We start from the raw sequence: 16,580 nt of genomic DNA on the forward strand, positions 1-16,580 counted from the left end.
CGACGGCCAAGTGATACATAACTCATCCGAGTCAAGAGTTCTGCCGAGATTTTGTTTAAGAAAAATATCATTAGATCTAAAACATTGCACAAAATATCACGAAATAACTCGTTGATGAAGCTTCATGAGCTTGAGGTAGCTGTAGGATAAGCTCAAAAAGAAGATGCATCTACCAAATTACATCAGATGAGCATTAAGAAAAATAATAAGTAAACCAGAAGACTTGACAGCATAAGGCAATCTAGGCCTCCAACAAAAATCTCCCGCATGAACTGCTGCTTCCCTGTTTCACTGATTATTGTTCAACAAAGAATCAGAGTCCTCCCTTATTTTTCACCAGAAATGTGGCAAAGAGAGCTCGAAGATATGCACTGTTAAAGAAGGATAAACTATAACGACAAGATCACGTCACGAGCCCGCACAGTCGATCCTCATTTCGCATGGAACTTGCTGCTGATCGAATCGTAAGTTGGAAGATAAATAACTGCAAAAGCAAAGGGGGATTCCGATGTTAGGATAGACTAAGGCGCATAAGCTGAGAATCCAGAAAAGAAAATTGCAACCATGGAAATTACCGTCCCCATATGATGCCATTGTTAAGGGGGATTTTAAGAGTTTTTGGGCAGTGGAAGCAATATCCTTTGGTGTTACTTCATCAACAGCCTTTAGGAAATGCTCTACAGGTTTCCTGGAATGAACAAAGGAAACCTCCTTCAGATGACCGAGAAATTCTCAGAAACAAGATGACCATATAGTCAATACACAGGATATGCAATATGCAAGTAAAAGCAACATGAGGTACACACCGAGAATCAAAGAATGATTACTGCAGTGAAGACTGCATTTTGGAACAATCTAACCAGCAAATCATCATAAACTAATAACATGTCAGAAGAGCTTGCCAGTTGCCATGGACTGAAAAGTCAGAAGAATCATAGAATAGAAAGTTAACAAAGATCCCAGCAAATTCCCAAGTGCAGACACCAAAGAAAATCTTAGTCCAGCAGCATGTGGGATCATTATGCCAGTCTTAAAATCTCCAGAACAAGTTCCTAGATCCAACCCAAAAGATCCAGAAATCTACAGGGACAGGCAAGTTTCTGCAACATGCACATAGCTTTCTCCAAACCTTGAAAGGGCAGTTAGCTCCAAGGTGTAATTCTTTTCTCAGTCTAGATAAGAGAAGCATATTTCCAGGATGCTTATGAGTCAAAAAAGTAAAACCCATAACCATCATCTAGGAAATTCCATCTGATTCCTTGAAGGCAACTGAATCCCATGGTCCCAAAAATCACAAACAATTCACCTAGAACTGGCACGTAGACTACAAATTCACCTAGCCTCCAACACTTATCCTACAACTAGAAACTTTTTTCTAAGGATATTTGTCCTGCTACCCCATCAGCAAAAGACCTGAAACTCTGTTCCACGAGAAACACTAGAAAACATATAACTGAATAAATTAGATTTGTAATGCAACAAACAAATTTCAGAGTTTCTTATGCAAAGATGTAAAGATAACTCATCAGGAAATAGAAGCATAGTCTGTACATAGGTCTTACCTCTCACCATACGTCAAAATTTGTCTGGCTATATCTTCTGACGCAACCATCTAAAGGAAAATAAGATAGTTAATAAACAATGCAAAAACTGATCCTTGAGATGGATATACATCATCAACTTCAGTCAACAACTAAGTTCATAATGCTGAGGAAATAAGTAAGAGGCAATGTTCACATACTCTGGACTCTAAGTTCATCAAAATGGCTGCCCTCGTTGACTGTTTGGCACGATCCAGCTGCACCTGATCAACTGTAAGCAAAATAAAGTACTCAGTAGTTTTCAGAACAAACACTATAGAAAAAGCACTATCAACATAAAGGCCCAGCACTCAACCTTCTCCTGGTGTTGCCACTGCTATAAGCTCCCTCGCCGCAATATCAATGGCTTGGGCTGCAAAATCAGAACCCTGAAAGCCAGAAAGTTAAGTTCCTTAAGTACATAATTAGTAAATAAGGAAAAAGGACCACAACACATAAAAAATGCAAGTCAAAAAGGAGCTGCAAATTCTTAAGATAAATGGCACAATCAAGCCAAGGAGCGAGAGCTGAGCATGGTGCGGTTTGGTGTGATTTGAAGGCTAAACCAAACGAAACCATAAATATATGGTTCGATAAAAACTCAAGCCAAACCGTTTTACTCATTGGAAGCCAACCGAACCAAACCGTGACCAAAAGACATTTGCATTTCACTAAAATTTTTCCAATATCACCATCAGAGAAATATGTATCAATCCAAGCATCTTGATCCAAATTGACCAACAAAAGTCCAATTGAACACAAAATACGATATTCTTCAGGATGTTACCTTAAACATTAATAAAAAAATGACAACAAGCATTGACAACTATGATCTATATCATATATGCAAAATACAGTTTTTCAATGGTTTGGTTTTCAACTTTTGGAAACCATTACAAACCGCTAAAATGGTTCAGTTTGGTATATTTCAACAGGTTGACCTATATTATGCTCACCACTACCAGGAACCACTTGCATGAGATTGCCAAGGCATGTTTTTCATAAAAAGAAGCAAAAACAGGGAAAAGATCACTTTCCCTGTATATTGTAACATCCTATTACTAGCATATTCTAGCCAATAAGGGCGCGAATAATAACCATTCTGTTCCAGAAACAATTCCTGGAACAGAAATATATTTTTCTATTTCTGTTCACGGGACGAGTTTCTGAGAAAAGAAACCCGTTTGATAACGACCAAAAATTTCTATTTCTGGAACAGAAACCCGTTTGATAACAGCATAAAATTTCTATTTCCTGGAACAAAAACCCGTTTGATAACAACACAAATTTCTATTTTCCGGAACAAAAATCCATTTTTTTAGAAACTAAGGAGTCTTCAAAAATACCATTTGGACACCTCAAAAAATTTAAATTTCACTTAAAGTGGGTGGCCACAGGTATTCTACGCCATCCTGTGAAGTTTTGAAATTTTTGATTTTTGATTTTTTTTTTTTTAAATTCACCAAATTTCCTATTTTCCCGAAAGCTGACTTTTTTTATTTTCTACAATTTTTATGAATTTTTCTGGAAATTTTCAATTTTTATGGATTTTCTGAAAAAAAATTTGTGATTTTTAGAAATTTTCCGGATTTTCTAAATTTTTTTATGAATTTTCTGGATTTTATATTTTATTTTTTTCTGAATTTTCTAATTTTTATGATTTTTTTAGAATTTTTTTTTATTTTCCCGCCGAGAATGAACCGGACCGAGCCAGTTCGAATCGGTCCGACTAGGTTAGACCGGGGCCAAATTTAGGAAGAGATGTGTTTTGAAGAGAGAAGACAGGTTCTTTTAGAAATGGTTTTCATTTCTCGTCCAGAAACAGAAAACCTACTTTTTTTTTGTTCTGATTTTTGGTCCGGAACTAGTTCTGGAACGGAAAGTTGTTCCAGAAATAGAAAAATGGAATTGCGTTACCAAACGGGTTTTTGTTCCAAACCTGTTTCTGGGACCAGAAAACTAGTTCTAGACAGAAACAGAATGATTATCATTCGCACCCTAAAAAGGACCTAAAAAGAACTAAAAGATAAGGAAAATTTATGGATAGCATCAACTTATTCTATTCACAAAATAGTCTTGAAGTAGGTCGATGAATATCAAAGGAAGAAGCAGGTGACCATGCAGTGTGGGAGAATGTGATGACAAGGAGAAAGTGATGGCAAAGTACAACCTAAAATTTTATTCAAAGCAATGATGAAAATATTCCTTATTGAACAGTTCATTTTCAGGATTAGGTTCTAGAATGATATTATGATCATATTTTTGAAAAATTATAATTGCATGAGGGAAAGCAACTCTAGCTATTGTTTTAGTACTTCCAAAATAGGCTAGTCAGAACACTTCCTAAATATGACATCCATGGTTGCACGAGACTTCCTGCTAAGTCATCCATCTTGTGAAGGACCTTTCTTGTTCAATATGCTATTTTCTCTGGAATTTCTCAAGATTTCATGTAGAGTTTGACGACACCTAAGCTAAATCATCAATGCTGGAAGTGCCTATCTACTCAAAAAACAAAGAAAAAGAAATGTTGAAATATTATCCCACATCGATTCACAACGGGTCCTAAATGCTCTTTATATTTATATGGTCTCTCTCCACCTAATAGCTTAAGCTTTTGGGTTTGACTTTCTCACATGGTATCAGAGCCAATGCTATCCCTTTTGCGAATGTGCGTAGTCAAAATTTCACGTGCTGCTTGTAATCCGGCTTGCACGTGAGTGTGGGTGTTGAAGTATTATCCCACATCGATTGATAACAGGTCCCGAATGCTCTTTATATTCATGTGGTCTCCCTCCACCTAATAGCTTAAGCTTTTGGGTTGGACTTTCTAACAAGAAGCAATTTCAAAGAAGAATTAAATATCACATATTAACACCGAAGATGTAGTATACAACCAGGATAGTCCAACGAAAACAGACCTTAAGCGACAACTTGACATGTCACCCTCTTCCAAGTCCATCTCAAGAGGAATATGGCACGGTCACTTTATGACATGTCTCCTATCCCTAGTAATGGTATACCTTCTAACCATTGTTGTAGCTCACTTTATGTAATCCACACCATCATATCCATAGCCAACTAGTATCGTACATATTGTACCTTTTTTTGGCCATCCACAGCCACCATTATATACATGACAGTCATATCAATAGCTGCTAATACTCCTAAAATGCGAGTTCAATATATGTTCACCTTCATCAAGTACACAAAACCTTCAGTCCTATAAAAGGAATGTACCTCCACCTCTCAAGACCATTTTGCAAAACACAGAGTCTCTAACTTATGCAGCTATCCAGTCCTTTTTTCTCTGCTCACTCTTTCTCAAGTTCTTACAGAACATATAATGAGTTTCTCCACGTGAGGGGCCTCTTTGCTTCATTACATAAGAGAGCACCCCTTGCAGGAGAAGATAGTCGCATGCACAGTGAGGGAAAAGAATATCCACACTATCACAGAATGAAAAAAATTCCAAGAAGGGGCTTACGGTAGTTGCTTGAATGCCAAAAATGCCACTGTTATTGTAGATGTTGCTGAAAGCTGAAAAGGACTGAACTTGGGGATACTCGTTTAAAACACGAAGATCTGCTCAATATACATCATGTAAATATGATTAACAACCCAAAAATCGAATGCACAATAAAACAGATGGAAGAAAAATGTAGTAACTAATAAATTCAATGAGACGAACATAGAAGGATATGCACCAGATTCCAAACCAAGTTAAATGGACCAAGTGCTGTTGTAACATATACAGAATAATACAGGATAATGGCAGCCCGATGCACAAAAGATCCCGTGATGAGCAGGGTCCAGGGAAGGGTTGGACCACTTTGGGTCTGATATACACAGCTTTACCTTGCAATTTTTGCAAGAGGCTGCTTCCGCAACTCGAACTTGTGACCTCTAGGTCACACATAGCGACAACTTTACCGTTGCGCTAAGGCTCCATTTCTTATAACATATAAAGAAAAAGACAAGAAAGTAATGATGACTCACATAACCGCGAATACATTCCCTTCCCAGGACCACCCGCAGAGAAGGATCCACCACCCCCCAAAAGCATCTACAAAAACACAAAATGGACAAAAATTGTCAAAAACCCATATAAAAGGATTTTCTGTTATTTCTTCATTTCTGTTCCTATACTAATAGTAAAAGCCCACCACACTTTCTCTGGAGACATTAGAAAGATAAACCAAACCAAATCCCATACAGCAATTACAAAAACCAGTATTAAGACCTGAAGAACAGTCAAAGTCATTGCTTCCTTCTCCTTATGCCATCCGCCAGGTAGTTCAAATGCAACAGCAAAGTGGGTTCTCTAACATAAAAAGAAAAATAAATCATAGTTTCAAAAATATAAAGCGAAAAGTACAGCAGAGCTACAAGAAAATCGTGGGAGAAAGATAATCATACGCACCCCTGATTCACCTTGACAACGATAATCACCTCCTGTATACACAGATTTCGGCTCCTCGAGACGGGGTACACCTGGCAAATCAGATAATAGTGGTTCGGCAATTGACAATAGTTCCTCATGTTCTACCCCTGAAGCCGCAAGCACCATTCTAGGAGCAGTATAATGTTCCTGGAAGTTTTGTATGCATATCACTTTTAACAGCAAAATCCGCATGAAGAAGCAGTTAACCAAAAACGAAAAACTTCAGTTCTTGAGCCACATAGTATGAATTACAGACTGAATTCCCAAGGACTTACGGCAACAAATTCCTCTAAAATTGCACTGTTCAATCTGTTTATGGCAGACTCTGGGGCTAAAAGAGGATTGGCCAATGCACCGGAATAACCAGCGGAATGAAGTGCTTCTATAACCAAGCCATGTGGATTATTTGAGATTTCAGCTATCTCTGCCTTGATCTTTTGAAGCTGGAAATGATCGATATAAGAAGAAAAGCATTATATCATTTAACAACCTACCGAATTTAAAGGAAAATATAGCAGCAGTTAAACCAAAGATGTAATAAAACACACCTGTTCATTGACCTCCCAATCAAGGAATGCAGGGTTCCTCACAGAATCAATAAGCAATTCAACCATTTCAGGAACATAAGTCTTCAGGGCATCATAGGTATATCCCATCTGCTCTCTAGAAGCTGAAGCTTGCACATTGCCACCAATTGCCTCCACTTCCCGGATGACGCGTAAATGGCTACGGTTCTTTGTGGTCTTAAAGGCCATTCGTTCTAAGAGATGTGTGACTCCAGAAGAGATTGGGGTCTCGTAAATTGAGCCACAATCAACATATAAACCTATTGAAGCAGCAGGATTCTGGTAACCGAAACAAGCAAACACAACTTTGTCAAATAAGTTTGAACAAGGTCGTGCCCTTCGAATGGAGAAATTGCAAACACAAAGCTGCACAACGAGAATGAAGAAAGCCTACTTACTGTGGATGTTTCAGAGGCTATTTTGACGCCATTTGGGAGAGTTGAAATCTTGGTTTTACCCGGTTCAACATGATCTGGCAATGGTGGTGGAAGGTCAACACCTGAAAGTGGATATTCAAGGGGAGCCGAAGTACTGGAGCTCCCACCAGTCAGCCAGCTCAAGATGCCCCCTGAAGATGAGGATTTTGTCGCAACAGTGCTGGCACTGGCAGATCTCACCAACTGCTTGTTGCAAGCATGGCCCTACAAAAAAGATACAGCAAATTACAAAATATTTTTTCATGGCCAGACTCTAGACAGGCCTATAGCTTATCAGAACGTATATAATGAAGCAAGGTCTACCAGCTAAGCAAATTCAAAGGGAACACTACAAGAAAATGCAAATTAGAAGGTGTTTAGTCTTCTTTGACCACATTCCATCTACCAAGAAAGATGGTATCTGCGTGACAGTGAACGAGAACATGACAAGGGCTGCTACTCTCTATTGGGACTCTGAGTTGGACTCTTCTCAGTCCCCGCATGGTTGATCATCCCCTCGGACCAGCTATCGATCATTGACTCAGCAAGCTATGCATATCGTCCAAAATTAAAAGGGAGAATGTAAAATAGTTGTCAGTAACTCCATAACTTAAGCTTTTGAGTGGAATCAGCTATGGGGGGACTTATCAACTAAATTTCGTCTCCACATCTTCACCATACCAAAGAAACATCGGGCTTCCACTGAAATTACTAAACGCCATTTCCAAAGCCAATTGTTGCGCGGCAAGAAACCAGATTTCATTGGAAATGCCGCAATGAAGAACTGCAAGGCACAGAAACTCGGGTTCAATGGGTCTTTAATCTTTATGTATACATGGTCATGGTACGGTAGAAGCAATATGCTTGGAGTTGCAAGGCAGGTAGAGGACAGCCATTCAGGAGTGTAATCTCAGACCAGATGGAAGCAAAGCATGGATGAAGCGGGCAGTTTGCACTGACATTGCGGTCCACAAACATTCGAGATTGTGGCTGAGGCTTCTGATCAAGGAACACGAGCTTGGAGGCGCAAGATGCGAAATCATATCCCTTCGGAGTTTGGAAGCTAGACCGATAGAATGGTCTATGCATTGCCAACCAATCGCGAATTTCAAGAAGGATTTCAACCATAAACCCCATGATTGTCACATTTTCTTATCCGATCTCTTCGAATTTCACGCGAGGCCGAATCGAAACTCCGATTCGAGTCACCGGGCACTCCCTAAAATCAGGAGCACCCCAACATTCCAATCTCTCTCGGACACGGCGTTCGTCGTTCCCGTCAATCGCACAAGGGGTTTTGCTAAGCCCTCGAAATCGGTGAGCAAATCAATCCAACCTCACAACCCCAAATCGTAGCTTCCGCTCTCGCTTAATCGCTAGAACTTCCCCCAAGCATCCCCCACGAACAACAACGAAGCGGTTCTACAATCAAAGCGAAGACAGGAGGATTCGAAGCACCCGCATTGAGGTACCAACGAGTGCATCACGAACAGCTCGTCCAGTCAAAAAAGCCGAATCGGGGATTCAAGAACGGCGCAAAATCAGCGTCGATCGATCAGAGGCTCGTCATTTCTCGAAGGGACGAAAGGGAAACTGACCTTCAGAGCCCTAAGCCTCGAAGCTGCTGCTCGATACATGTTCGGTCTTCTGCGTCCGCCCCCTACCTCCTCCTCCTCCTCGTCTTCTTCGTCTTCGTCTTCTTCTTCTTCTTCTTCTTCTTCTTCTGTAATGTGTGTAGTCTTGTGCTTCCAGCTGCGGGGGAGAAGCACTTCTACTGGTTAACTGGATACCGCCTGGACCGGTTCGCTGGCCGGGGGCCTCGGGTCGAGGCGGCGGATCGATTCCACGGGCCGGTCCGGGCCGGGCCTAATCGGAAGATTCTAAGGCCCATTGGGCCGGGCATGGCCCAGATTCCCAAGCCCGCTCAACTTGACGAATCGCTTCGATGGCCGCCCAATGGCCCAACGTGTACCTATTTTTCTAATGTTGTAGCGGTTGGTCAAAGACAAGAAAATGTAGCCGTCGGTCGATGGCTAACTTTTTTTTAGTAAAAAAAGACAATTCAAGAATAAATTGAGAAAACTTAATCAAACATAAATGAAATACAAGTAGATCTTTCAGAATTGAGAAGCCAATTACACGTATAAGTGCCCTACCCAAGAGCAAGTCCAGTTAATTCAATGTCCTCGTGAGCTTCTTTCCTCTTTGGAAAAATGATACAGATGATTTTTGAATTTTGATCAAGTATGTAATATGGCCTCCGAATTTTTTAATTTATTCAATGTGGTCTATAAACTTTAGTCCAATGTGCAATGTAGTCCCTAAACTTTAAAACCGTTCAATGTAATCCCTCAACTTTTGGTACATATTCATAAAAATGTTCAAAGTTGTCTATGACCTTGAATTGATTGAAGGATAATATTGAATATTTTTATAAAGTTTAGGGACTAAATTGCACTTGTACCAAAATTTTAGGGACGATATTGAACAAATTAAAAAGTTCAGAAATCGCATTACATATTGAGGCAAAGTTGATGGACCATTGCATGATTATCCCTTTCTCTTTTGCATGGCGTCTCCTCGTAAATGTTTTTTTCTAATATTTAATTGATTTTTTTAAATTTCAACGTGCTATGTTGGGTTCAAACAGTTGTCTCCTACTTTCATGGCGGTCGCTGCTTCTCTCTCCTCCGGCCTCGCTTCTCTCTCTCCATTCGAATGGATTACATTCACTCCGTCTCTCGCGCATCGCGCATCGACCCATTAAAGCCCTCCTCCGACCACTTCGACCACGATGATCGCCGCGAGTGATACGACGAGCTGTAGAAACGAACGACCGAGCTTTTGCTCTCGGATATCGAGGTTGTTCGCCGTCTGGACTAAAAAAAAACCGGCCAAAATTGGTGCCTACGTGAGCAGGATGGGCAGCAGTTCGAAGAAGATCGTCACCGGCGACGCCGGTTACGTGCTCGAAGACGTCCCTCATTTCTCAGATTACATTCCCGATCTACCTGTACGTCGCGCGCTTCTCCTCTAGCTTTATGCATGATTTGTTCATGTTCATGCACGTGTGTATAGACACCCGGTAGAATTTTTTTTTTTTTTTTTTTGTGTGTGTTTCATTTTCTTTTTAACATTACCCTTCATGTTGATTCTCGTTATCACGTATTCTGGCAGACTCATTGCAATCCCTTGCAAGACCATCCTGCATATTGCGTCGTGAAGTGAGTTCCCTTCTTTTATTCATTGTGAATTCACGTGAAACTTGCTGCTATTAGTCGTGAATGCAGCAAACCATTCCTCATCATGAATAACACGCTGTTACGTCTCGAACCAGGCAGTATTTCGTTCACGATGATGACACTGTTACCCAAAAGGTCGGTTTATGCTTGCAAATTCTTTATTCACTCTGCTTGTTTGCGTATACTCATTCGATGGTGGTGAAAGAATTTCAGTGTAATTAGCCATGCCCTTGATTTTTCAGAAACAGAGTTTGGTTTCATTGTTTTGGTAATAACTGAAGTATTACAACTCAATAACTCTAATTGCTGAATTTTTATCGGTGTCTTCACCAGAAAGACTAGGCATGCTGTATACTTGTCAGCTTAATTCAAAGATTGAATCATATAATGCCCCTTTAGCGACTGTTACAGTTTAGAGGTTATAGATGCATTAGCTCAGGATGCAAAAGCTCCTCTTAGTTATTATTACTTAGTCAGGTTGGACTCCATTTTGTAGGTTATTGCCCACAAAACCGGTCCGAGAGGTTTACATTTTCGACGGGCTGGACCTCGGCAAAAGGTATGCCAGTGTTTCTTGAGCATGAAAATAGGTATGTAGGTTGGGATATCTATTGCTGAGGAGCTGACAGCTATTCTTGAACGAACTTTAGGTCTATTTTGAGCCAGATGAGGTTCATGCATGTATTGTCACATGCGGAGGTCTCTGTCCAGGGCTCAACACCGTCATCAGGGAAATTGTGTGTGGATTGTACCACATGTATGGTGTGAAGAAAGTTCTTGGAATAGATGTAAGTAATCGTGTCAATTCTTCTTTGTTGCCTTTCTAGCAGTGTTAAAATGTTATCCATAGTAGAAGCAGAGTGAGGTTCAATGTGAAAATCGAGAGAGAGAGAGAGAGAGAGAGAGAGAGAGAGAGAGAGAGAGAGAGAGATTTTCTTTCCTTCTTTTTCCCTTTAAAAGCAGGGAGAAGTTGCAGGCTTAGTGTACCAGGGAGTGCATTGTATCAATACCCATTCTTTCAGTCAAGTTAGCATGGAAATACTATCATGATGACTCACTCCATTGTTTGGTTTGAGGCCCCAAACTTTGTCGTTAAAATCTCACATGTTTAAAATTTTAGAAGGAGAATGGGACGAGAGGTTCTTTCAAGGCCTTTCCATCTTCATCCTAATAAATGAATTACGTAGACTCTCAGCACATCCTACCTCTAAGGGTAGATTAGAAAAGGTGCTAGAGGGTTGAGGAGGCATTTTGAGTGCAAGTGTGTTGCTTGATAGACGAAGAGCTTGGCCTTTTAATCTTTCTGTGGGGTTGTCACTTGCGATGGATTGGCCTCCCATAGGAGCGTTTTGTTACCAGAGGCTTGAGAATCACATTTGTGATGCCATTCCTACCAGATATCCTGGAATGACTCTGCAGCAACAGCATGAACTGCCCCACTCCATTTTCTTCTTTTGCTAATCAAACCAGTTATATGTTTCTTTTCTTCAATGGTACAAAATCAATTAGCACTATGTTTTCTGACTTGAAGCACGTGCTTTCGAGGCGATTCTTGAACCTGACCTAACCATGTTATTTTCATAAGAAAACTAGCCTAGCTTGTCGACACATGCTGCACTGACAAAGCATTGTTCATTACATTCCTCAGTTTAACTTTTCTAAGTCATTGCCCAGAGTTTTATCCAAAGAAAAATTTGCATTAATACTAAGGTCAACATATTTTGCAGGGTGGATACAAGGGCTTTTATTCTCGAAATACAGTCCCTCTTACTCCAAAAGTAGTCAATGATATCCATAAACGTGGCGGAACCATCCTCGGAACTTCACGAGGTGGCCATGATACCTCAAAGATTGTAGACAGCATTCAAGACCGTGGAATAAATCAGGTCTCTTTAAGATATTGATCAGTCTGAAAGCTCGGTTAACAGTTGCATTAGGATTCAGTTACACCCTTTTTCTGCTTCTTCAGTGCATCAGAAATAATTACTTTAGCTCTCTTGTTCCAGGTTTACATAATTGGTGGAGATGGAACTCAAAAGGGAGCATCTGTCATTTTTGAGGTAGAGTTGAAACCATAGAGTACTAATTGGTGTGATTTCCACATCTGGATAAATGTTGCTAAGTCATACATGTCTTTATGTGCTTCTTTCTTAAGTTCATTTAGTACAAAATTGTTATTGGTTGGATTTCTTAGCAATAATCAAATCATGCTATTCTATTTTCTCATGTAATTTTTCCACTATACTGCTTCAGGAAATTAAGAGGCGTGGTCTTAAGGTAGCAGTGGCAGGAATCCCAAAAACCATTGATAATGACATCCCGGTAATTCATGCACAGCCCAATCTCTGAAATTGCTGTTGATGGTTCTCAAAGCCTTTTTGTGAACTACCTCCTTGTTTAAATAGGTCATAGACAGGTCCTTTGGCTTTGATACTGCTGTTGAAGAAGCTCAACGCGCTATTAATGCTGCACATGTTGAAGCTGAAAGTGGCGAGAATGGCATCGGTCTTGTGAAAGTGATGGGTCGTTATAGCGGTAATTTGCCACATGCCCTCACTTTAGTTTCCATGATCATCCCATACAAAGATGCAGCTTGATCATGAAAATTTCTACTCAATTAACATCTTTCACTGGCATTAGAGGTTTTATCAAGAAAAGAAAAGGAAAAAAAGAGCAACACGAACTTGAAAGATAAGATTTAAATCTACTTGTAATATTGTGCCTTTTAAAGCATATAGACCTGCAAGTATAAACATCCAGAAATTCAGCTTAAACTCTTGGCCATCATATTTTTAATTGCAAATGTCCAATGGGTGACAAATAGAAGCTGCTATTGACATTTGAAATAGCACAAGGTTAATGCAATTTCCATGAGTTTATATGCTTGCTTCTTAAACAAACCAGTTATACTCAATGTTTTATGTTGTTCTTCTGCTAAAATACAAATAATCTGCAGGGTTCATTGCAATGTATGCTACTCTTGCAAGCAGGGACGTTGATTGTTGCCTCATTCCCGAATCGCCCTTTTACCTTGAAGGGCCCGGTGGACTTTTTGAGTATATAGAGAGACGACTCAAAGAAAATGGGCACATGGTTATTGTCATTGCTGAAGGTGCAGGGCAGGAGCTTCTTTGTGAGAGCATGCATTCCGCAGATAAGAAGGATGCTTCCGGAAACAAGCTTCTCCGAGATGTTGGCCTTTGGCTATCGGAGAAGATCAAGGTGACTGACTATTCTACTTAAATTACAGTCATGAGTTTGAAGCTCATATTGTTTTCCGAGAGTTTTCACCCTTTTCGAAATTGCATGCGATTGTTTTTCTGATTTAGCAATCAGAACATTGAAGGGTCTTTCAAATTTAGTTTCATTCCGTATTTGCTTTGTTATTGGCTGGTAGATTGTAGTTCTAATCACGCCTGCTGGACTTATTTATATATTTATTAAGTGTGACCCGATAAACTTTCTTAAACTTTCTCTGTGCTCGAACATCCTAGTGACCATTGTTCAATAGGATGATGCATGTGACTTAGGTGGAGCATCTTGCTTCAATGATGCAGCATGTTCCCGAGATAGTCGAAAGTGTATATGTCTAGTATATTGGCGTTGTCTCTTGCATTATCATGTCAATCTACTCCTATGTCTGTTTTCTCTACCAGCAGGATTACCATGTGTTCATTACGGAACTTATAGTCGTTCATATAACTCATTATCTTGTAACTTGTGTTTGGCTCTCATGATTTATTGCCTCTTTACAACACAATTATAAATTTCTCTTCAATGACATGGAGCTTCAGAGGCCGTATACCAATAGTCCTATTTGCTAGAATCCTAGTCAAAGCTCTGCTTTGTTGGATGAGGAACATACATAATGTTTGACCTTCACTCATAACAATCTTAATTTTCTCTAGAAAGTATTGAAGAAATGCTATAAATAGTCTTGGAGACAGTTTAATCAGATGACACTTCCTCATTCCGCATCATCTGTTTCTGATGCTGGACTTCACACTATATCTTGAAAACTCCTTAAGACTTTCCCGTTTTGGCAGGAGCATTTCGCCAAGAAGAATAAAATGATCATAAATCTCAAATTTATAGGTTAGTAATATTATTACTCTCTTATTTTAGAAAGGCTGGGAAATGACTACTTCATTCAACATTCCTCTCTGTTTTGTCCGGCAGACCCTACTTACATGATCCGGGCTGTCCCCAGCAATGCCTCTGACAATGTATACTGCACGCTTCTTGCTCAAAGTGCAGTCCATGGAGCAATGGCAGGTTATACAGGCTTCACAAGTGGGCTGGTCAATGGAAGACATTCGTACATACCTTTCTATGTAAGTTCATTCTATCCCATTTTCATAAAAGAAGGATGCCTACCTTTGTCGTTCATTTCAGTGAATGGTGACAGCAAACAGATTTTGAAAGCAATAAAGAAACATGATTAGCTGATAGTATGCAATTAGTTTCAACCCGTCTGATCTTGAATCCAGACCGAGACAAGAAAAAATTTCTTCTACTGAATGGGCCCGTGCTTCCTTCTATAGCTATGTTAAATGTTGTTTTAACATTCTGGAAACTTATTGCTTCGGCGACTCAATTTTGTGATGATTACCAGTGAGTTACTTACCACCATCTAGTATGCTTTATGCAGAGAATAGCAAACCATGGTCCTGTTTGCTTTCAAGAAATTTCCACCTTCTACACGCTCTCTCGTGTTTAAGCTGATAAGCTTTGATCCTGCATATGCATTTACTGATCAAAAGAAGTAAAGAAAACTAACGGATCATATGACTACCCAATCACTCTAGTTACTTAGAAGACTGGATATTCTTATAGTCAACTGATGGTTCTCTTCATTGTTCTGCAGCGAATTACCGAGAAGCAAAACAAAGTTGTGATAACTGATAGAATGTGGGCACGGCTTCTGTCGTCGACTAACCAACCTAGCTTTCTGACCGCCAAAGATGTTATCGAGGACAAGAGAGAAGATGAGGCACCAACCCAGTCCTTAGATAACCCGTCCAACCAGGATATGAGTAATTTGGTCAAGAAAGAGATCTGCTGCAATTGACCTGGATCTTATGCTCAAACGCAGTGTATTTCAAGTTATACCTTTAGCCTGACGTAGGTAATATGGGCGCGACGTCATTGCCCAAATCAATGAGTCTGCTGTTACCGCTACGATCTTTTATGTTTCTTTGCTCAGCTGGTGACGTGCATGGGGTCGAAAATCCTTCCCTTGTTGAACCTGTCTTTCTGAATTCGTGATTTTGCTGGTGTATCAATCTGTTATTGCCAACAAATATTCTCTGAGCTCCTTAGAAGAAGAAATTCCTGATCATCCTTTAAAAAATTAGTTTTACCCCTCAGCCAGTTTGTGTTTAGGAAGTCGAAACCAAAATGGAGGTTGTTGAGTTTTGACTTGTTCATCATCACTTACTCATGCAACTGGATTAGTTTACACTAGTCGAACTGGAAAGCCTGGTGAAACCATTCACAGATCAGCACTCCGTCCTATCATTTTTCCAACTCGCCGTCCTCGTGCTGTCGTTCAAGTAGGGGAGAAATCAAACTGACCCGTTGTCATTAACCTCTTCATCACTCTTGTGCAAAGTATGGAAGAGGAACAAGAAACTACGCACGAGTAAATGGGTCATAGATCAAATAAAAGGAGTTCTACGAGATACTGATCTATAGCACTTGTTGGTACATATGGAAGAGGACGAGGAACAGAAATCAGACAGAAGTGGCTCTCTTTGGCAAGCTGATACATGTAGTGTAATTTTGAAAACAGATGTCACGCAAGCCGGTGTTATTCACTAGTGAATGGTTTCTCGTGTGACGAAAAAAATAATGAGTATACAAACTCCAAAACTTCATATGTTCTGCCGATTCATCTAAGTTAACCATGCAGGAAGTCACTTCGTTATTTTGTGTTGAGGTTATATCAAAGAAAGCCAGAGGTAGGCAATAATGGAAAACCGAACTCGTTGCCTACAGACATGTCCATAAGAGCAACAGAGAAACATCGGCACGAACATGATCAATGTCTATTGCCCAATGCTTGGCTAATGGAGAAACAACAGATCAGAGCCGGTTTGTCCAACCTTGGGACTATGACTGGGACTCGTCGGCCTAAATGCCTCCCCTACAATATGCACCACAAGTGCCGGAGATACCCTGGGAGAGCAAACTGTCCTAAGACAAAACATACCGCAGGAAGTGTCATTCCATGGTAATGCTGGAAAAAAGTGATTAGATCACTACATTGTCACAATTCAATTCTCAGCACTGAAAAAGGACCTCACTCAAGACTGTAATTGGATGTACGT

At 40.1% G+C, this 16,580-nt stretch overlaps 2 protein-coding genes across 3 annotated transcripts; one reads left to right on the forward strand and one right to left on the reverse strand.

The window, feature by feature from the left end:
* Window positions 1–170: 170 nt before the first annotated feature.
* LOC115684583 (mitochondrial-processing peptidase subunit alpha-like) lies at window positions 171–8,767 on the reverse strand. Of its 2 annotated transcripts, none has more exons than XM_056310921.1 (13): window positions 8,605–8,767; window positions 6,989–7,231; window positions 6,573–6,869; window positions 6,300–6,467; window positions 6,004–6,171; window positions 5,824–5,904; window positions 5,580–5,646; window positions 5,068–5,165; window positions 1,897–1,969; window positions 1,742–1,812; window positions 1,563–1,612; window positions 581–688; window positions 171–488 (listed from the first exon to the last, which is right to left on the reverse strand). In XM_056310921.1, exons 1-13 carry the CDS (start codon window positions 8,641–8,643, stop codon window positions 404–406), a joined length of 1,548 nt encoding a protein of 515 aa, XP_056166896.1. In that variant the 5' UTR covers window positions 8,644–8,767; the 3' UTR covers window positions 171–403. The 2 variants fall into 2 exon arrangements, with proteins under 2 accessions (XP_056166896.1, XP_030465227.1); XM_030609367.2 differs by having other exon boundaries at window positions 171–484; window positions 576–688.
* An 896-nt stretch (window positions 8,768–9,663) lies between these two features.
* LOC115684584 (ATP-dependent 6-phosphofructokinase 7-like) lies at window positions 9,664–15,551 on the forward strand. The gene is made up of 13 exons (XM_056310848.1): window positions 9,664–10,019; window positions 10,184–10,230; window positions 10,344–10,383; window positions 10,745–10,807; window positions 10,899–11,036; window positions 11,976–12,134; window positions 12,255–12,308; window positions 12,502–12,570; window positions 12,654–12,783; window positions 13,205–13,470; window positions 14,295–14,343; window positions 14,428–14,582; window positions 15,116–15,551. The coding sequence occupies exons 1-13, from the start codon at window positions 9,801–9,803 to the stop codon at window positions 15,317–15,319; spliced, it is 1,593 nt and encodes a 530-aa protein (XP_056166823.1). The 5' UTR covers window positions 9,664–9,800; the 3' UTR covers window positions 15,320–15,551.
* Window positions 15,552–16,580: the final 1,029 nt, after the last annotated feature.

Source organism: Syzygium oleosum, unplaced genomic scaffold (assembly GCF_021117445.2).
Source record: "Syzygium oleosum isolate NSW1041296 unplaced genomic scaffold, Sole_v2.1 Sole_v2.04, whole genome shotgun sequence".
NCBI classification, from domain to species: Eukaryota; Viridiplantae; Streptophyta; class Magnoliopsida; order Myrtales; family Myrtaceae; genus Syzygium; species Syzygium oleosum.

Excerpts from the sequence above, each read along its gene's own strand:
- LOC115684583 (XM_056310921.1), bottom strand. The coding sequence starts at position 8,643 with ATGTATCGAGCAGCAGCTTCGAGGCTTAGGGCTCTGAAG. Across the intron at positions 5,647-5,823 it reads TGACTTTGACTGTTCTTCAG|ATGCTTTTGGGGGGTGGTGG; the intron begins GTCTTAATACTG and ends GTGTTTTTGTAG. Across the intron at positions 489-580 it reads TTAACAATGGCATCATATGG|GCAGTTATTTATCTTCCAAC; the intron begins GGACGGTAATTT and ends CCCTTTGCTTTT.
- LOC115684584 (XM_056310848.1), top strand. The coding sequence starts at position 9,801 with ATGATCGCCGCGAGTGATACGACGAGCTGTAGAAACGAACGACCGAGC. Across the intron at positions 10,384-10,744 it reads ATGACACTGTTACCCAAAAG|GTTATTGCCCACAAAACCGG; the intron begins GTCGGTTTATGC and ends TCCATTTTGTAG. Across the intron at positions 12,135-12,254 it reads AAGACCGTGGAATAAATCAG|GTTTACATAATTGGTGGAGA; the intron begins GTCTCTTTAAGA and ends CTCTTGTTCCAG.